Consider the following 21,916-nt stretch of genomic DNA (forward strand, 5'->3'; position numbering starts at 1 on the left):
AGTCAAGAGTTGGATGCCTGACTGCACCACCCAGGTGCCCCAATACCTTTTAAATTATTTTAAAATACTCTAATGTTGCCAGAATTTTTTTTTACATCTGTATTTTCCCATTTCTTTTTAAAAAAATTTGGATTAAGTAATAACTTATTTGTAGAGATCTTTCTAGAAAAACTTGCTGTCTTAACATGCTCTTAAAAACTAGGTTAATGAAAGTTGAAGGCGTAATTGACAAAAAACTAAGTACAGGTGTGTGCTATAAAAATGGAATGATGTTTTTTTCTTGATTACTGGGCTCAGAATATGTGTACTTTAAGTTTAGAGACTTCCTTGTTGAGGGAAGGAACACATGCGTATCTAGTCTGCAGTCTTCATCTCACCCTGTTCGCACGGCAGCTGTCATAAAAAGAGCCGTCTCTGCCTTATCTCATTTTTCAGAGATTCTGTGTGTCAGCTCTGGGACAAGAAATGGCTACCATTGCCTCTTCATTGTTGCCCGGGCGCTCATTCACTGGTGAAAATAGCTTCAGATGGGGGCTCATTTTGTGACAGAGAAATAACAATGCTGTATATTCTTCTCCTTTTCTTGTTTTTCAGACACTGAAGTAGAACCTTTGTGTCATTGGCTCAGAATGTTCAGCTTCTTTTACATCTGATGAAGAAATGTCAGACAACCATTGTTTTGTTCTTTGTGTCAATCTTTTAGAACAAACTACATTAAAGTGAACAGATTAAACTAAAAATTTAAAGGATACATTTAGAGAAGAGTAAGTTTTAAGGACTACATTCAGGTCCTTGGTTTATTTATTCTGCGTTGACTTTTAGTCCCTGATGTTTTCATACTTCGTCTTTGAGTCCTTGAAATAGTGCCACTTTAAGCATACTGTTATTTCTGTCATATCTTTAGGTTTCAGAAGAGCAATATCCTAATTGATTTGTCTTAAAAAAGGGGGGGTTTCCTCCAACTGATTCTTTGGCTGTTGTTACCATAAGATATTTTTGTATAAACTCTTCTTTAAAGCCTTGCTATTCCCGTTTGTGGTCCAGGTTCAGTGACATTGGTAAGACTTGGGAGCCCGAGAGACCTGCAGAATCTCAGGCCCTTGATTTCATCCCTTCTCATCCCTTTGGGGCCATTGTTCCCTGCATTGCAGCTTCTGCCCCAGCCGCTGTCCTCCTCACCACTTACAGTATGGCTTCGAGGTGAAGAACAAAAGTGCTGCCGCCAGATGGCCAGCAGTTTGAGCCCTAGCCCTGCTGCTTCCTAGCTGACTGACCTGAGTCCCCTCATGTGTCAAGTGAGGACAACAGTAGTGGATCCACACACAGGGACGGCAGAGGGTCGGGACACGTGAGAGCCGATGGCTTCTCCCTCCCCTCATCACCAGCCTTTCAGCACTCTGTTGCAGTGTAACCAGCCGGCCGGGGCCTTCCCAGCTTAAAGTCATTATCTTCTTATTCATGTCTCATGATTTTGTGCGTCAGGAACGTGGGCAGCCTTAGCTGCTCGGCTCTTGTGTTCTTTGTGGTGTCCGCTGAGGCCGCGTGATGGTTTTCATGTTGTTTTTTTTTTTTTTTTAATTGTGATTGTAATGATTAAGTTATGAGTTCTTTATACATTCTGGATGTAGATCTCTTCAAAGATACATGCTTTTCAAATACTTCCATTCTGTAGCTGTCTCTTTACTTATGTGTCCTTTAAGCACAGACATTTTTAATTTTGAGGAAGTGCAATTTATCTTTTCTTTTTCTTCCTGTTGCTTGTCCTCTTGATGTCACATAAAACTGTGCCTGACCCGAAGTCTCGTAGATTGACTCCTGTGTCTTCTTCTAAGAATTTTATAGATTTTGCTGTTCTGTTTAGGCCTGTGCCCCATCTGGAATGAATTTTTATGTGCCGTGTAAAGAAAGGGCACTGATTCCGTTCGAGTTGCTCATTTAATCAACTCTTTAAAATCTCTTCCTTGCTCACACTGTATGGCCTGAGGAACTTGTCGTCCACCCACCATTACAACTCTGCGTGTGGCTCCTGAGTCTCTCTCACCTTGTCTCTTCATCCTTCCCTTCTTGTTCTTAATTGATTCAAAAAGTGTTTATTTGTATACTGCTAAGTGTGGGGCACTGCCCCAGGTGCTGGTTCTGCTCCTTCTCCCTCCCTGTTCTGCTAACCAGCTTCTCTCCTCTCCGGCCTTAGCTGCGGCCTCTGTGCTGATCACTTCTGAACCGACCCCCTTCCCTTCTCACTGAGTCCGTGAGCCCAGCTTCCCCAAGGTGAGCACAGTGTCTGATCACTTTTTGTGCCTGGCCCAGTGGCGAGATGTAACAGATGCTCAGTATATACTTCGCATATGTAGTTAGAGCTGTCAGCAATAGAAATGAAACTCTGTATGCTTAGTGAAGGATGCTCTAGAGATTTAGTAGTTAAAGATGAATATAATTTAGTATTTGAACATCATTTCAAATAAAAGAGTGGGATTAAAAAGAGTGTAAGTAGCCATAATAACAGACCTTTAAATTTGAATCATTTGGGCATCTTTTAGGTTAGTCACAAATTAGGGCGTGTTGACATTTTCAGTACCTGCTGTTCTTTCAACTGAAAAGGATCTGATGAGGAGCATTTCCTGTCTGCATGAATACAGATGTGGGAGCAGCTGCTTTCTTTTTTTTTTTTTTTTTAAAGATTTTGTTTATTTATTTGACAGTGAGAGAGGAACACAAGCAGGGGGAGTGGGAGAGGGAGAAGCAGGCTTCCCGCAGAGCGGGGAGCCTGATGCAGGGCTTGATCCCAGGACCCTGGGATCATGACCTGAGCCGAAGGCAGACGCTTAACGACTGAGCCACCCACGTGCCCCGGGAGCAGCAGCTTTCTTACTGATCTGCTTGGAGAATCCTTTGCAGAATCACTACTGACACATTTTTGGGAAAATAACATAAATCAGATTTCTCCAGAAATGAATTGTGTTGCTGTTGGTAGGTCCTGTCTGTCTGGGATAGCATCATGACTTAAACTATCTTGTCAAAATTCAGTACTTTGGGGCGCCTGGATGGCTCAGTCGGTTAAGCGCCTGCCTTCGGCTCAGGTCATGATCCCGGGGTCCTGGGATCGAGTCCCACGTGGGGCTCCCTGCTCAGCGGAGAGCCTGGTTCTCCTTCGGCCTCTGCCACCTCCCCTGCTCGTGTCTTCTCTCTCTCTGACAAATAAATAAATAAAATTTTTTAAAAAAATTTCAGTACCTAGTTCTTTTTCAGTTTGACAGAGGACATAAAAGCTTTGTGAGCTTGTTCTCCTGTTGTCTGCCCAAGAACAATGGTGAGGATGAAAAATGCCATTGGTCAGTAGAAGGATGGGAGATGGCTGATGAGCCATGTGCCTCCGAGGTCACAAAGAAGCCTCGCACGTCATGGCTCTGACTAGTCGCTCATAATGTTCTCATGCTGAAGATTGTGTGTGTCAGGCTGATGTGCTTGTGATGAAATGCTATTGGACATTGATTCAAACACAAGGCTTTCTTGTATTTTGATTCTGTAGGAACCAAGAAAGAGTGTGCAATGAATGGTGACACTCGGGCCGCCGTGGTGACCTCACCACCCCCGACCACAGCCCCTCACAAGGAGCGGTACTTCGACAGGGTGGACGAGAACAATCCAGAGTATTTGCGAGAGAGGAACATGGCACCGGACCTTCGCCAGGACTTCAATATGATGGAGCAGAAGAAGCGGGTGTCCATGATCCTGCAGAGTCCTGTAAGAGAAACCTTCTGTCTGTACAGGGGTCTTCCTCCTTCTCTGATACTTCAGCTCTTAGCTCTCTTGTGTGTGCCAGAGTTCCTGCATTCCCACCTTGGAAGTCCCGCCTCTTGTGTATGTGCATGGGAAGAATGCTGTTCAGTTCAAGTTATCAGGCAGAATAAATGAGAGATCTTCAGTGTCATAAAGGAGAGGAGGTGCTTGCTTCTCCTTTTTTACCCTCTTACTACTTCTCCAGAGAGTCTCTTTATTTTGGGACCCTTTAAAAATAACTCTTCCCTCCAGACTGACTCGCTTGGTGCCAGGCACTTAGTAGGTGCTAACAGGACCTCATTGATTGGTTTTACCTTTAGTGACACCAGCACTTCTTTTTTTTTTTTAAGATTTTGTTTATTCATTTGAGAGAGAGAGACAGAGAGAGCATGAGCAGGGGGAGGGGCAGAGGCAGAGGGAGAAGCACACTCCGCACTGAGCAGGGAGCCCGACGTGGGGCTCGATTCCAGGACTGTGGGATCACGATCGACCTGAGCCGAAGGCAGATGCTGAACAACTGAGCCCCCCAGGCGCCTGTGACACGAGCACTTAAGCCACGAGCATGCCCGCTGTCTTCTGTTTGCGTCCTGACGTAAAGGAGTTCTGTCTCCATCGCTCCTCATGTTGGTGCTGCTGCCCTTGGATGTGCTTTATTCTTTTTTTCCCTTCTAATCTTGTTTTGTTCCCTTAAAAACTTCGGGGTGTCATTTGGCAGATATTCATTGAATTTATTTATTTATTTATTTTTTAAGATTTATTTATTTTGAGAGAGTGCGAGAGAGAGTACACGAAAGGGGGGAGGGTTAGAGGGAGAAGCAGGCTCCTCGCTGAGCAGGGAGCCCGATGCGGGACTCGATCCCGGGACTCCAGGATCATGACCTGAGCCAAAGGCAGTCGCTTAACCGACTGAGCCACCCAGGCGCCCTCATTGAATTTTTTTTAATGTTTGATTATCTTTTATACGCTGTTCAGAGAACCTGGAGAGTTAGCAGTGAACAGGACACATAAGCCCTCTGACTCTAATAGGTTTTGTTTGGTTATTATTACTCTGCACATTGTGGCAGTATAACTTAGGAGGAATGTATGCAGATCTTAGGTGTACAGCTTGGTGAATTCCGACATGTGTATAACACCTGTGTAAGCACCTGGGCCAAGTCTCAGACTTACACCCTCCTCGAAGGAGGTGTAACAAGAAACAACAAACAGAAGCTCAGTGCAGGAAGCAGTGGGGTGATTAGATTGAGTGGTGGTGGAACCGGCCTCTCTGAGGAAGGGAGGTTTCACCTGAACCTGAATGAGCAGAGGAAGGAGCCGGCCCTGCAGGGATGGGGGGAGCAGTGTTCCAGTTGAGGGGCAGCTAGTGAAATCCCTAGTTTAAGGATGAGCTGGATGGGCTTGGAGAGTCAGAAGGCACCAGTGTGGTCTGAGCACAGGAGGCGTCAGGGAGGGGGCAGGTCCTGGAAGGCTCTGTAGACTCGGGTCAGGAGTTTGTTTTGCATTCAGAGTAAAGTCATCAGGGGGCTGCAGACAGGAATAGTGCTATTCAGTTTTATTTTATTTTCTTAGAGCGTGTGAGCAGAGGGTAGGGGTGGGGGGCGCAGCGTGAGCAAGAGAATCTTAAGCAGGCTCCACACCCAGCTGGAGCCAGACTTGGGGCTCAGTCTCACGACCCTGAGATCATGACCTGAGCTGAAATCAAGAGTCAGATGTTTAACTTACTGAGCCACCCAGGTGCCCCTGGCGCGATTTAGTTTTTAAAGAACTCATTCTGGGTTTGGTGTAGAAAGAGTATTGTAGGGATGCCTGGCTGGCTCGGTCTGTAGAGTATGTGACTGTTAATCTCAGGGTTGTGAGTTCAAGCCCCACTTTGGGTGTGGAGCCTACTTAAAAAAAAAAAAAAAGAAAAGAAAGAAAAAGTACTGTATGGGGCAAGAGAGAAAGCTGTCTTCCAAGCAGGAGGTTGCAGTAAAATTCTGAATTTTATTTTGAGGGTAGGATCGGTAGAACTTGCTGATGGGTGGCAAGGAAGAGGTAAGAGGAAAGAAAGAAATCAGGGAACGTCTAGAGTTTTGGCTTGAGCAGTTTCCTATGTAAAAGCCACAGGAAACGAAGTAAACATCCCTGGGGCTAGAGTGCAGAAAGTCAGCTTACGGCACCTAGTGTGTGTGGGTGCTGTACAGGCCCCCATCCACAGGTCGTCTAGGACACACATAGCATCAGTGGTCACGGATCTGAATGATAAGCTGAAAGACCAGAAAGCCTGGGATTGCTTCCTAGTAAGGTACTGGTGCTGGATTCTTGGTTTTAGGAGCCTAAGAGTTGAGCCATTGCAGGCAGTGAGAAAGCCCACCCTGTGGGCACAGATGCTGATGGTTGGAAAGATGCTGGAGGGAGCTTGAGAGAGTTTTCTTCAGGCTGATCCTCTGTTCTCAGGGAATCGTAAGTGGGGTCACCTGCTGAGAACGGGCCCAGGGAGGTGTGAGGAGAGAGAAAGTGTGAGAGTGGCTGAGGGGATGGACTGTCCTTGGGTTAGTGTGAAGGGCACACTCAGGTTAGGGTCATGAATTTATAGTGAGATGACACAGCATGGTCTCCTCGTCCCCCTTCCCCCTGCTGCAGCCACTTTCAGCCGCATGAGTAGAAAGAGTGAAGGGTTGAATTTAACCAGGGTTGGGGGTTTTGCCAGGTGAAATGGTAGAGAGTTGCAGGTGTGAGCAAGGGAATGATTATAATGTTAAACCAAGGCTTTAAGCTGGGTGGGGGAGGTCAGGACGCAGGTAAGGTAAGGGGTGGTGGACAGGTGTTGGGGTCACGATGGAGTTGAAGAAGTCGTGAGCTGGATGCTAGGAGGGGGTGTTTGGGGAACCCATGCTTGGGGCACAGTTTACTAGGCAAGAGCATGTCCAGGACATGCTCATGCACGTGGGATGCCCGGGTGAGTTGGAGGACAGGGTCATTGGAGGCGAGGCAGGCAGTTCGCTGAGAGATGAGGGTGTGGCTGTTGAGCCATCGGGAGTTGGCATCAAGGTAGCACACAGGGTCACTGGCCGGTGGCTCCAGACCCTCGGTGGCCACTGCTATACTCAGCTCCTTACTCAGCACATGTAGGTCGTCAGGGATGCTGTGGGTACGGAGGGCTTCTTACACCCTGGTTTTCTTTTTGCGTGTTACATGCTAAGCTTTACGTTCTGTGATGGCAAGGACCATTTTTTCTAGCTGCGTGTGTCTTTGGTGCCTAGAACAGCACCTCATACTTACGTACGTGTGCTGAGTTGTGGTGTGGTGTACATACATGGTACATGCATGTTAAATTGAGCTTCCCATAGGTACATCTGTAGCTTTGGAAACCGTGGAAATAGATGGTTTGATTTTTCAGATTGAGGGCCCCTGAGGATGGGGCTCGTTTTATGCAACTGTTGCATCCTGTGTGCCTAGCGTGCTCTTTGACCTTCAGTGGGGCTCTCTGCATCTGTCTGTACCCCTTTATCCTGTGTCTGCATATCTGTCTGTATCATTGCCTTTGGTGTTGGTAACAAAGATGGCTGAGTAACTGTTTTGTTGATTGACTTCTTCTTGGCAGTCAAAGCCCCTGTCATCTTTCTCCTCCCTCCTTGACTCCCACAGAATAATGATCTGTGACATTTGTCATATGGTAAATGGGCTCCTCCGGCAGCTCTCGTTCCTTACGTTCTTTTACACCATTGTATTAAATGTCATACGTGTGTTGCTTCCTACAAGTGATAGCTATGCTTGGACTGTCCCTGGGCATTATATCTTTTCAGCTTTTCATTCAAGCAGTGAAAAACTAGCAGTTTAATATAGAATCATCCAGAAACCCTCAGAGTGTTTATAATTAGATGTGGACGTTCATTCAGTGAGCTCACACTTTCATATTAAATAGTATTTATTTGGTAAGATATTTCTTTATAGGATATGTGAAAAATTACTTCCATGCGGTTTGGGAAAGCAACGCTATAAATTAACTTCTGTTGTTTCAGTAGTGACTTTATATTAAATTACCATCAACCCAACTTAATCCTTTTGCCTAATTTAGGATCTTTTTAAAAAAATTAGGATTATTTGATAAAGGATGATTGTTTTAGGATCTCTTTTTCAACTTTTAAAAAGTAACTAAGAGAATCTATTTTAAAAAAACTATTTTGAAGAAAAGAACATGAAAATTGCTAATAATTCCATCACTAAGATAATTATAGTGAACATTTGGATGTATTTACTTTAGTCTTCTATGTTTAGGTACGTATTCACTCTTACAAAACACTGATTCTGTTGATTTCGAACCGTTTCACAATCAAAAATATACTAAGAGCAATTTTATGTCATTTAGTTTTTCTCAGCCTTTCATGTTGACCGTGTGCATAGAATTCCATCGTAAGGTGGATCCGTGTGTGTGTAATCAGTTTTCCACAGTTTCATATGTCGACTGTTACCTGCTTTCCCTTTTGTCAGTCCTGCTGGAATGAACATCCATATGAATTCATCTTTTAACATATCCCTGATTATTTCTTTCGGAAAGATCATTAGCGATAGAATGTTCAGATTTTTAAGCTTTTGTATTGTTTACATTACTTTCTAGAAATAATGTAGCAGTTGATGCTCCAAGTAGTAATATATGAGAATATCCATTTACTTTTCTAGCCCTGGATGAAAACAAACAAAAAGGCAGTCTGTGTGATAGTTACCTCTGTCTTCCCAAGGCGTGGAGGGGAAGTAGCATCTCACTGTTTTAATTTGCCTTTTATTAGGCTTTCTGTGAAGAGTTGGAATCAATGATACAGGAACAATTTAAGAAGGGGAAGAACCCCACAGGCCTGTTGGCACTACAGCAAATCGCAGACTTCATGACCGCGAACGTACCGAACGTCTATCCCGCAGCTCCACAAGGGGGGATGGCGGCCTTGAACATGAGTGAGTAGTTCCTGACTTTGTGTACACATTCCGTCATTTTGTAGGCTTACATTTCCTGTTCTCGTGTGAAATAGATAGTTTACATTGTAATACATAGAATTGAGTTTTTTGAAAATTAATGTTTAGTTATAGTGAAAGGCTGTAAGTCTGAAAATGTCTTCAGTGTAGAGGGCTCCCTTTTAAAAAATTTTTAATTTTTTCTTAAAGATTTTATTTGAGAGAGAGCATGCGCACAGAGGGAGAGAGGGAGCGGGAGAAGCAACTTCCTGCTGAGCAGGGAGCCCGACACGGGACTTGATCCCGGGATCCTGGGATCATGACCTGAGCCGGAGGCTGACACTTCACCCACTGAGCCAGACGCGCCGAGATGGCTCCCTTTTTTATGAGCCAACAAGACTGTTTTTTCTCAGGCCGATGACTTTTTGTATGGCTTCTCAGACCCTTTGTGAACTAAAATTAATCAGAAACAGTGCTTGTGGAGTAGCACATTAATTTTGCCTGTACTTATTTCAGCCAGGCCAGCATCTGTCTACCATTCCTTACTGCTGCTTGCAAGTGGGTGAGAAACATAGAATTTCCAAAAGCAAGCCGGGGGGAGAATGTTGGATGGGTGAACATGAGCAGATAATGGTTAGCTGTGCAGAGGTGGAGGAGCTTTGCCATGGCTGTTGAATTTGTAAATGTTAACATGACAGGGTGAACCCAGGGTAGCCGCTCTGACCTACTGTGTACTGTGTCCTGGACTGATACCTGACAGTTGCAGTTGGATAGTCAGCTTCTGATGGGCCAGCATATGCCAGTGGTTTCTGTTAGGTCACCAGGCATTTGCTATTTCCCTGTCAGTTCCATGGTATTCTTAGAAGTTGACTGAGACCCACCAGAGTGATGCATTGTTAATGTCCAGCAAGTGATGAAGAATAACGTTTCATTTACTAGCTCAAACTTTTACTCTCAAGTCAAACTGTAATCAGGTTTTCTTATGTTCACACGATTCTTAATGGATTCCAGTGCTGTTTTGTATGAATTAGATAACAGGATGATGTAATGTATTTACTTGCATATTGTCTTCTAATTAGAGAAAAGGAAATTTTATGGCAGTAATGCCACACCAAAAAAAGAGGAAGATATCTAAATTTAATTATATCTAATAGTATGTTTCTTCAAGATACAAATTTTAAAAACAAATTATTACAACCTTTGTTGTAAAATATATATAGATGGCATAGAACAAATGATATGTAACTTGCCAATGATATTAAGGTGTACACCTTCATAACTCCCACCCAGGTTAAGAAAGAAATTAAGGGTATTGATTGCTTGCTTCTCCCCTGTCATCCTCTCGGAAGGAAATGCTATCTTTTCAAAAGATTTTATTTTACTTTAAAAATTTATTTTTTATTTTTATTTATTTTTTAAAAAAGATTTTCTTTATTCATTTGACAGAAGGAGACACAGTGAGAGGGAGCACAAGCAGGGGGAGTGGGAGAGGGAGAAGCAGGCTTCCTGCTGAGCGGGGAGCCTGATGCAGGGCTCGATCCCAGGACCCCGGGATCATGACCTGTGCCGAAGGCGGACACGTAACCGACTGAGCCACCCAGTCGCCCCAAATTTATTTATTTTTAATAGATTTTATTTATTTATTAGAGAGCATGAGCAGGTGGAGGGGCAGAGGGAGAAGCAGGCTCCCCACTGAGCAGGGAGCCCGACAATGCGGGGCTCGATCCCAGGACTGTGAGATCATCACCTGAGCTGAAGTCAGATGCTTAATGGACTCAGCCACCCAGGCGTTGTTAGCAGCCATTGATACACAATACGTAGATCCATTAATTTTATTTTTAAGTAATCTCTACACCCAACGTGGGGTTCAAACTCACAACCTGGAGATCAAGAGTTACACGTTGCACCAACTGAACCAGCTAGGCATCCCAGGAACCTCCATCTTGTAACTACTGCCTTGCTTTTCTTCATGGTTTCGTTACCCAAATGGTCATCCCTAAATATTAGGGTTTAGTTTTTGTCTTTTTTTAGTACTATCTCTTTAGCCTTTTCCAGGCTATAGTTTAACCCTTTATCTCTCTTTTTTTCCCCTCCTTACATTTTCTCTTCTTCTTTTTTTTTTTTTTAACATTTATTTATTTTTAGAGAGGGGCGGGTACGCATGTGGGGACAGGGGGAAAGGCAGAGGGAGGAGGAGGGAGAGGGAGGAGGAGGGAGAGAATCTCAAGCAGACTCCCTGCTGAGCACAGAGCCTAATGTAGGGCTTAGTCTCACCACCCGGAGATCATGACCTGAGCTGAAACCTAGAGTCCAAGGCCCAACCGAGTAAGCCACCCAGGCGCCCCAAACCCATTTTCTTTAAAGTTAATGTGTAAGGAGGAGGAGTGCCTGGGTGGCTAGGTCAATTGAATGTTTGACTCTTGATTTCGGCTCAGGTCATGATCTCAGAACTGTGAGATTGAGCCCGGCATCATCGGGCTCCTTGCTCAGTGAGGAGATGCTTGGGACTCTCTCTCCCTCTGCCCCTCCCCCCTCTCACACTTGCTGTCTCTCTCTCTCTCTCTCTCTCTGTCTCTCAAATAAATAAATAAATCTTAAAAAAAAAATAAAGAGGGACTCCTGGGTGGCTTAGTCGATTAAATGTCTGCCTTCAGCTCAGGTCATGATCCCAGAGTCCTGGGATCAAGTCCTGCTTCGGGCTCCTTGCTCAGCGGGGAGCCTGCTTCTCCCTCTGCCTGCTGCTCCCCCTGCTTGTGTTCTTTCTCTTATCTCTCTGACAAAAAAATAAATAAAATCTTTAAAAAAAAATAAAACGGGTTTGTTGACCTGTAGAATTTGCTATGGTCTGAATTTTGCTGATTCCATCTCCATGGTACTGCTAATATGTTCTTTTGTCTTCTGTATTTACAGTAAGTTGGTAGTTGGATCTAGATGCTTGATTGTGTTTGGATTCAGTTTTTTGGCAAAGCCTCTTTGTAGGTGGTTCTGTGTTCTGTCAGTAGGTACATAGTCTGGTTGTTCTTTTTGCATTCTTAGCAGCCATTGATGCTCAATATGTAGGTCCATTAACTTAATAAAGGGTCCAAGATGGTGATGTTTTAATGCTATCATTCCTCCTTTGTATTTATTAACTAGAATATTTCTATAAAGAGAAACTTCCCTGGAAATGGGGCATAGCTGGAAAGGGGCCACCCCCTTCCCTATCACTCATTGCATGTTCGAGGGGAACCTCCCAGCTGAGCAGGGAGCCCGTTTCTCCTCTCCCTCTGCCCCTCCCCCCGCTAGTGTGCACTCTCTCTCTCTTGCTTTCCCTCTCTTTCTCAAATAAATAAATAAAACCTTAAAAAAAAATCAGGTATGCACACAAGAAAAGGAGCTTCCTCTCAACTTTTTTTGGTTACCCAGTGGTACGGTTTATATATACCCTTTTCAAAATAAGTTGGTTTCCTGTCATTGTTTCTAAGATGACCAATTATTATTTTTTAGTATTATTTTGGACTCATAGATTTCAGTATATTTAATGTGTTCAGTTATCCTTTCTGATTAGTGGAAGTCCCTCCAAGTTGACTCCTGAGCCTACTAGTCTTTGACTTTCCAAGCCATCCCCTGTGAAGAGATGTTCTAGGCTGTCACTGAGTATATTTCCTGCCCCAGGTCTGGAATCGGCCATTTCAAAAAGAAATCTTTATTTGTTTTTGTGGGAAATGGAAATTAGTCTGGGTACTAGGGAATACTCATTGCTACTGGGTTAGTCATTCTTTCTAGGCCTTTTTAGTGGATAGAACTAGGAAATATATTACCTTGTGAATTATATGGCGTATTGTTGGCACATTGGAATTTTAAGTATATAGTGGAATTATACTCATAATTCCAATTAAAATTCAGTACTAAGGGGTTTTTACCTGATCTCTTCTAACATTTACATTCCTCTCTTCCACAATAAGAATTCTGGTTTTTAAGGACAACGGGAATAACAAAACCAGAATATTACATAATCACTCATTTGTTTTTCCCATACATCACACACAGTAGCAATAGTCTACCAATAATGTGTTCTCTCTTCATGATTGAAAATAGTTACATTATATGTTGTCAGAGCATATAACCATTACACAGTATGACCTCCCTCTTATAACACTCATTTAGTATTATAATTAATAATTTCATTCTGTAATAAATATATATTTAATGCTCAGCACCATCCTCGTATCAGTGTACCCCTAGTCATTTTGGTTGTCTGAAGTGCCTTTTGTAGCCTTCTCAGTAAATGCTTGTGGAAACAATACTCTGAGTTCTTGCATGCTGTGGCCTTTATGTGGCAATGTGAATTTGGTTTGGTTAGTTAGACCCTAGACTCACATTTCCTATTTCATGTATTTTAAAGAGATAATTAATTTTCTTCTGGCTCAAAGCATTGCTATTAAAATTGAAGATAATTTTTCCGTGTAGGTGACTTGGTCTCTTTTCCTGGATGTTCAGAGTACTTTGCTTTTTCTTTAGAGACCAGCAGTTTTACCAGAATATGTCTTAGCATCAGTCATCCTGGTTAATTTTCTCAGATGACATGCTCTTCCAGGTCTTTTGTGTTATAGCAACATTGAATTGGCTTTTAGTGTTTATCCTGCCCCCCTTTGTTTCCTACTGCCCTAACGCTGTTGTGTGCGTGTTGGAGTTTCTTTGTCTTTAACTGTCGCTTGTTCTCAAGTTCAGTTTATTGCTTCATTTCTTTATGATTTAAAAAAAAAATTCTCCAGCCATCAAAAGGAATGAGATCTTGCCATTTGCAACGACGTGGATGGAACTGGAGGGTGTTATGCTTAGTGAAATAAGTCAGTCAGAGAAAGACATGTACCACATGACCTCACTGATATGAGGAATTCTTAATCTCAGGAAACAAACTGAGTGTTACTGGAGTGGTTGGGGGTGGGAGGGATGGGGTGGCTGGGTGATAGACATTAGGGAGGGTATGTGCTATGGTGAGCGCTGTGAATTGTGCAAGACTGTTGAATCACAGATCTGTACTTCTGAAACAACGCAACATATTTTAAGAAAAAAGAAAAAAGAAGAAGATAACAGGAGAGGAAGAAAAGGGGAGTATGTCAGAGGGGGAGACGAACCATGAGAGATGATGGACTCTGAAAAACAAACTGAGGGTTCTAGAGGGGAGGGGGTAGGGGGATGGGTTAGCCTGGTGATGGGTATTGAGGAGGGCACGTTCTGCATGGAGCACTGGGTGTTATGAACAAACAATCATGGAACACTGCACCAAAAACTAATGATGTAATACGTGGTGATTAACATAACAATAAAAAATTAAAAAAAGAAAAAAAATTCTCCTTTTCACATTCTTTTCTCCTACTTTGAGTTTAGTATTTATTTTTAAAATTATATTTTCATTTATATCTAATTCCTTTTATGTTCTAGCCCTCATTTCTGAGTTTTTCCAATTATATTAAATGTTTTTCCCTATCTTTTATTATTTTCTTAATACCTTTCTTTACCATGTTATGAAATAACAGGTTATAGTTTTCATCTGTTTTGTGGACATGTCTTTCTATCTGAAGGGATGTGATTCTGTTCTTTTTTCTTGATATAATTTTTGTATGGTATTTGATCATGATATTTTTCTGTTCTTTTTTTAAAGAGTTTTATTTATTTATTTTAGAGAGAGAGCACAAACGGGGAGAGAGGGGCAGAAGGAGAGGGTGAAGGACAAGCAGACTGCCCACTGAGCACGGAGCCCAGTGGTGGAGCTCAGTGCCAGGACCCTGGGATCATGACCTGAGCCGGAGGCAGATGCTTAACGACTGAGCCACCCAGGCACCCTTTTCTGTTCATTATTACGTGAAATTAGTTTTTTTGGAGGATTCTGGTTCAGGAAAGCTTTTCTAATGTCATGGCTCTAGAGCTCCCTCTTCTGTTGTTTTTTTTTTTTTTAAGATTTTATTTATTTATTTGAGAGAGAGAGAATGAAAGATAGCACGAGAAGGAAGAGGGTCAGAGGGAGAAGCAGACTCCCTGCTGAGCAGGGAGCCCGATGCGGGACTCAATCCCGGGACTCCAGGATCATGACCTGAGCCGAAGGCAGTCGCTTAACCAACTGAGCCACCCAGGCGCCCCCTCTTCTGTTGTTTTTGTGAGGTGCTACAAAATATGGCAGTTTATCGAAGCAATTGCGTTCTGTTCCCCTTCCTTGCTTTTATCTGGACTCTTCGCCTGTTTTCTTTATAGTTCTGTGCTAGTCGGTTTGGTTCCTAATTACCACAAATTTCTTAGTGTGAGACTTTGTCCTGAAAATCAATTTTAAATGGCTAGTTTAGATAATTTTTAAGGATTTAAGTGTGCAGAACTCTTGGTTTCAGCTGCTGTTCTCAAATTGGCCCTCTGAGCTTTGTAGTAAATTCCTGATGGTTCTTTTGGGAGTTTGGCAAATGGCCCATGATTCCCTCTGCTTCCTCCTACAGAGATGCTGATGTCCTACACTCTGTCTATATCAATCCTACCCAATTATATTTTCAGTTTCGTGGGTCTACCTTATTACCTAGTGTTGTAGATATCATCCTTAGGTTTTTGGCTTTGATATCTTAGTTGGTCTAGCTAATTTTTTTGTGTAGGGCTGGGATAGAGATTTAATAAGATTCAAAAACTATACTGTCACTGCTACCATCTTCTGAAACTCTTCTAAAAAGCAATTTTTAAGAATTAAAGATCTAAAGTAGGTGGTTGACCTATGTTAAATCAAGATAATAGGTGGTTTTTATATTCTCTATATTTTTCTGTATGCTTAAGATAGTTTATAATTAACAAGGAAAGATTCAAATCTAGCAACATGTAATGAGGAGTCATGCAGATACTTTTTTTTCCCCTTCCTTTCCTGTATGTATGTTTTTGCTTGTTTGTTTTCCTTTTTCTTGCCTTATTGCATGGGTGAGAATCCCCAGTGTAGTATTCAATAAGAATGCCAGAGTATACATCCTTGCCTACTTCCTGATTTTGGGAGAAAAACATTCAGTCTTTCATCATCATGTTAGTGGTAGGGTTTTTGTAGATGTCCCTTATCAAGTTGAGGACATTACCTTCTATTCCTAATTTGTGGAGAGGTTTTATCCTAAATGGATGTTGAATTTTGTGAAATTCTCTTCCTGTATCTATTAAAATGATCCCATGGTTTTTCTTTTTTAGTTCAATATAGTGAATTATATTTATTGCTTTTTGAATGCTGAACCAATTTTGTAGCCTGAGATAATCCCCTCTTACTCCTATCATGATGTGTTATTCTATTTATTGCTGGACTATTTGCTAAAATTTTGTTAAGTAATTTTTAGTCTCTGTTCATGAGAGATACTGGTCTGTTTTTTCTTGTGATGTCATGCAACATAATGTCTTTGTATGGTTTTGATAAGGTAATGTTGGGCCTAATAGGGTGGATTTGAACATGTTTCTGGAAGAATTTGTGTAGAACTTTTTGAGAAGAGTTTGTATAGAATTGGTATTATTTTTTACTTAAACGTGTGGCAGAATTCATGCTGATGTCACCTGGGCCTGGAGTTTTCTTTTTCTTAGAAAAGATTTTATTTATTTATTTATTTTAGAGTGAGGGAGCTCCTGGAGAGGGGAGAGAGGCTGAGGGGGGAGGGTGAGGGAGGGGGAAAGAATACCAAGCAGACTCTATCCTGAGCACAGAGCCCCATGTGGGGCTCGATCCCACAACCCCAAGATCACAGCCTGAGCTGAAATCAAGAGTGGGACACTTTACTCACTGAGCCACCCAAGCACCTGGGCAGGGAGTTTTCTTTTTCTTTAAATTTTTTTATTGTTATGTTAATCACCATACATTACATCATTAGTTTTTGATGTAGTGTTCCATGAGTCATTGTTTGTGCATAACACCCAGTGCTCCACGCAGAACGTGCCCTCTTTAATACCCATCACCAGGCTAACCCATCCCCCCACCCCCTCCCCTCTAGAACCCTCAGTTTGTTTTTCAGAGTCCATCGTCTCTCATGGTTCGTCTCCCCCTCCGATTTACTCCCCTTCATTCTTCCCCTCCTGCTATCTTCTTCTTTTTTTTCTTTTTTGTTTTCTTTTTTTTCTTTCTTTTTTTTTCTCTTTTTTTTCTTTCTTTTCTCTTTTCTTTTCTTATTTGTTTCAGAGTACAGATCTGTGATTCAACAGTCTTGCACAATTCACAGTGCTCACCATAGCACATACCCTCCCCAGTGTCCATCACCCAGCCACCCCATCCCTCCCACCCCCCACCACTCCAGCAACCCTCAGTGTGTTTCCTGAGATTAAGAATTCCTCATATCAGTGAGGTCATATGATACATGTCTTTCTCTGATTGACTTATTTCACTCAGCATAACACCCCCAGTTCCATCCATGTCGTTGCAAATGGCAAGATCTCATTCCTTTTTATGGCTGCATAATATTCCATGGTGTATATATACCACATCTTCTTTATCCATTCATCTGTCGATGGACATCTTGGCTCTTTCCACAGTTTGGCTATTGTGGACATTGCTGCTATAAACATCAGGGTGCACGTACCCCTTCGGATCCCTACATTTGTATCTTTGTGGTAAATACCCAGTAGTGCAATTGCTGGATCGTATGGTAGCTCTACATTCAACTTTTTGAGGAACCTCCATACTGTTTTCCAGAGTGGTTGCACCAGCTTGCATTCGGGCAGGGAGTTTTCTTTATGGAAACATTTTTAACTGCAAATTCAGCTTAATGGAAAGAGGGCTATTCAGGATGTCTGTTTCTTCTGGAGTGAGCTTTGGTAGCTTGTGTCTTTCTAGGATTTTGTCTGTTTTGTGCAAGTTAAAACATTTTCTGGTATAGTTCATATTATCCTGTTAATATTCTTTTAATGTCTGTAGGATATGTAGTGATGTCCCCTCTCCATTGCTTCATACTGGTGACTTCTACCTCTGCCGTCTTTTGTTGAGTCTGCCTAGAAGTGTATTTTATTTTGTTTTATTTCATGTTTCATTTCTTTTTTTTTTTTTAAGATTTTATTTATTTATTTTGACAGAGGGAGAGAGACAGTGAGAGAGGGAACACAAGCTGGGGGCGGGGGTGGGAAAGGGAGAAGCAGGCTTCCCGTGGAGCAGGGAGCTGGATGTGGGGCTTGATCCCAGCACCCCAGGACCACGACCTGAGCCGAAGGCAGACGCTTAACAACTGAGCCACCCAGGCGCCCCTCATGTTTCATTTCTTTTTATTTCATTATTTTGTTTTTTATCTTCTCAAGATTAAATCCATTTTCTTCTGTTCTTTTTCTTTTTTTAAAGATTTATTTATTTTTGAGAGAGAGAACATGAGCAAGTGTGTGGGGGGGGTGGGCAGAGGGAGAGGGAAAGAGAATCTCCAGCAGACCCCCCTGAGCGTGGAGCCCGGTCCGGGCTGTATCCCATGTCCCTGAGATCATGACCTGAGCCTAAACCAAGAGTCTGATGCCTAACCGGCAGCACCGTCCAGGCGCCCCACCTCTGTTATTCTTCTGTTTGATTGATACCTCTTTTTATCCTTCTTATTCTTTTTGGATTTAGTTTTTTTTTTTTTTTAGTTTCATAAGGTGAAATGTAGATCATTTTTTAAAAAACTCTTCTCTTCTAATATATATGTTTACTACTACAAGTTTTCTTCTGAGCATTGCTTTGTTGCATACCACAAATTTTGCTACCATTTTGTTCCTGATTTCTAGCTTAATTGTATTTATGTTGGGGAACATGATCTTTATGAAATAGTCTGAAGTTTTTGAGACTTCATGGCTTGGTGTGGAAGATTAATATCTCAGAATTATTATTACTTGTTTTAAGTTTCATAAGAAGTAGTAAGTGTTTGAGTTTGTTTCTCTTCTATTTCAGGTCTTGGTATGGTGACCCCTGTGAATGACCTGAGAGGATCTGATTCGATCGCCTATGACAAAGGGGAGAAATTATTGCGGTGTAAGTTGGCAGCCTTTTACCGGCTGGCAGATCTCTTTGGATGGTCTCAGCTTATCTACAATCATATCACAGTGAGTATTAAATGGGGTAGTAACTGAGTGAGAAATGGAATATTACGTGTCTAGCACCACCTTTTCCCGTTTAGTAAGAGAGGGGAGTCGACTGAGCTGAAGTAAATCTTGGATTTACTTTCTCATTCCTGACTGCAGAGTATAATAATCTGAGAATTATGTAGTTTGAATAAAAAATTATGAGGACAGTAGTTCTTTAAAACTCTTTTCTTGCATGCTAACCTAATAAATGAGTGTTTACCGAAGTATAGTGGTCCCCTGTTACCTGGTGTTTCGCTTTCTGCAGCTTCAGTTAAACATGCAGTCGGCCAGTCTAGAAGCACGTGGCCTTCCTTCTAGTGTATCGTCAGAAGGTCAGTAGTAGCCTTTCGCTGCATCACACGCCCACGTCTCTCACCTCCTGCATCTCCTCACGGGGGCGTTTGATCACCTCACATCATCACAAGAAGAAGGGTGAGCACAGGGCAGTAAGACATTTTGAGAGAGAGAGAGAGAGAGAGAGAGAGAGCATATTCACACAACTTTCATTGCAGTGTATTGTTATATTCTAGTTTATTATTCATTCGTTACTGTTGTTAATCTCTTGCTGTGCCTCATTCGTAAATTAGACTTTATCACAGGTATGTATGCATAGGTGAAAACCTGTATGTTTGGTTTGGTAGAATTGTTGGTATGTCTGTGGTTTCAGGCATCCATTGGGGATCTTGGAATGTCTCTTCCACGGATACGGGGGAGCTAGTGTACAGGCAGTTCCTGAAATTCTTTTTATGCCTAAAAACCCAAGAATGAAGATGTTTTCTTTCCTGTTCTGACCCAAGTCTTCTATTTCTCATAGTTTTTTCTTTAGCTCCTGTAGTTTTAGCTATTTTTAACATTATCAGGACTTCCGTTTTCTTTTTGCAGTAAATATTTATTGGGTGTCAGCTGTAAATATTGATTCTGTACCAAGCGTTGTTCTAACTCTGGGGTTCTATCATTGCGTGAGACAAGTCCTGCCTTTGTGGCTCTTCCTTTCTACATCCCAAGCCACTGGCCCATATTTCCTCCATTTGGTCCAGCTTGGTGCATCCTGTCCGTGACACTCCTTGACAATTCTGTGCTATCCCTCCCTGCCTCTGAGCACCAGACCCTGCTGCAGGGAGCCTCGACACAGCCTGTTGGCTTTCTCCTCAGACTGCAGCCCCAATTTCAAATGGACCCCCAATGCTGCTTGGCACTGTAGGACGTCTCACTTAGAAGCTCACTAGTGTTTCTCTACTCTTTCTACTGTCCATGAAACTCCTGACCTCTGTTCTCCTAGCAGATGAGCACAGCGTGTCACAGCATATGGGAGTGCCTGACCACCTCTTTCCCACCTGAAGCCAAACTTTGTTTCCCAGTTGGAGTTTCACCCCCTCTTGCCTTCTTTGATTCCTAATGCCTTGTCAGGTTTCTGTTTTCTTCTCTGCTCTTCTATAGAGGTAACCTCTTTCTCTGACTTTTACATTTGTTCCAGTCTCTGTTTCTTCATTGAATTTGTTATTGGACATTTCAAATTATTAACATAGTGCCTACTTCTAGTAGTAAGTGTCCCTCCCACGGATGTCTGTAGAAGTCAGTCTTGCCGGTGCTTTCACCTCCCTTGGGGCCACTGATGTTAACAGCCATTTAGATTGTTTGACCGTTTTCTCCATACCCAGCACACACGTAGGTGATTTTCACACATGGACTGGTAGTGGTGCTAGGTTTGCTCCGTTGTAGACTGCAGGGAGTGCTAAGCCTCCAGTAGGAGGTCTGGAGCCCACCTTTGTGGCCAGTGCGCTGTGCTCCCGGGGCGTGGTATGGATCTTTGCCAGAGAACCCTCCCCTCTGTCTCTTCCTCATGTTGCTGTTAAAGTTCGCTTTTCAAAATGCAAACCTGGCCCTGTCGTATCCACACTGTCAGGCCTGTAGGATGTTACCTCCACCCCAGCACACCTGCTTCATTTCCCCCAAAGCAGTTGCCATCATCCATACTTTCCATTTGCTTGTTTGCCATCCATCTCCACTCACAGGAGTATTGAGTCTGTGAAGGGTGCCTCTTAAAGGCACACAACGAACCGAAATCTGGCCTCAGTAAAAATACTGAACGAGAACTCCATGGTGCCTTGTGATGCTTGGTCAGAGGTTCCACTTAGCCTGCCAGAGGTGCCAGTTCTGTTCCTGGTGCGTGCATGAAAATTGCTGGCACCTGTGACTGATCCTACCTGACACAGTGCTCTCTGTAGAAATTTAATGCTCAGTGGTTGGCTAAAAATTTGTCCCATGAAAATATTACATCTATAATCAGAAATGTCATCCTTGGCTTTACTAACAGCTTCACCTTCTTTGGGGGTTTTAAAATGCTGTTTACCAGGTCCCTCGATGAGTGCTGTTTAAATAAGTCTAAACTGAAATTGCTTTTCCCACCCACCACCCCCTTTATTTAGGACTTGGCAAAATTAAAACATTAGTTAAATGCTCACTCTTTTGTAGATGATCTGTGTGGCTTTTAATACTGAGTAAAAAAGATACTGAAGCACAAAAATATTTCCTGTGTCTTGTGAACTAGAGAATCTTTGAGGAAGGAAGTTTTTTTTTTTTAACTCTTTATGGCATTCATTTTTTGTTTTACAATCTAAATGTTATTATATAAACTCTTAGCAGAAAAGAAATATTAACAGTATTTGTCAGTGCAACCAAAAAGTGCTAACAGGTCATTGTGCCCTTTCTTTGAAAGAGGGCCTAGGGATTTTCTGCTGAAGGGAGTTAAGAATGCTAGCAGGCATTAGAGGATTGGAAATGATTGTCTGAATTAGATCTCTGTCTTAAGATTGCATCAGGTTTTGAGAAGCTTTGGCGGGTGTCAGAAGCCAGGGTGGCCCAGTCAGCACATGAGCTGGACTTTTCCTCGTGGTGGTGCTTAGCTGGTGCTGAGGCCTTTCCGTCTCTAAATGCCTCTTGGCGGCAGTGGTGCTAGGTTCAGCTCCAGTGTGGGCTCCGGGGAGTGCTAAGCCTCGAGGGAGGAGGTCTGGAGCCCACCTTTGTGGCCAGTGTGCTGTGCTTCCGGGACGTGGTATAGATCTTTGCCAGAGATGCTGTGTTGGGTGTCTTTGGTTTTCAGGGAGTGATCTTAAAATCTGCTGCATGAGTGCTCAGTCCTTGTGGACAGACAAGGGGCATCAGGTGTGCA

At 42.7% G+C, this 21,916-nt stretch overlaps 1 protein-coding gene across 10 annotated transcripts in view; it reads left to right on the top strand.

The window, feature by feature from the left end:
* Positions 1-594: 594 nt before the first annotated feature.
* The window catches only part of ADD1 (adducin 1), a 48,729-nt gene continuing 27,407 nt past the window's right edge, over positions 595-21,916 (top strand). For all 10 annotated transcript variants that reach the window (XM_073891329.1, XM_073891330.1, XM_025887654.2 and 7 more), the window contains exons 1-4: positions 595-764; positions 3,527-3,741; positions 8,541-8,703; positions 18,575-18,726. In XM_073891329.1, coding sequence (XP_073747430.1) covers positions 3,547-3,741; positions 8,541-8,703; positions 18,575-18,726 — 510 coding nt within the window. In that variant the 5' untranslated portion in view covers positions 595-764; positions 3,527-3,546. The remainder of the gene's footprint in view (positions 765-3,526; positions 3,742-8,540; positions 8,704-18,574; positions 18,727-21,916) is intronic.

The sequence above is a fragment of the Callorhinus ursinus genome, unplaced genomic scaffold (genome assembly GCF_003265705.2).
Source record: "Callorhinus ursinus isolate GAN/ISIS: 27379988/994484 unplaced genomic scaffold, GSC_fseal_2.0 scaffold4, whole genome shotgun sequence".
Taxonomy (NCBI): Eukaryota; Metazoa; Chordata; class Mammalia; order Carnivora; family Otariidae; genus Callorhinus; species Callorhinus ursinus.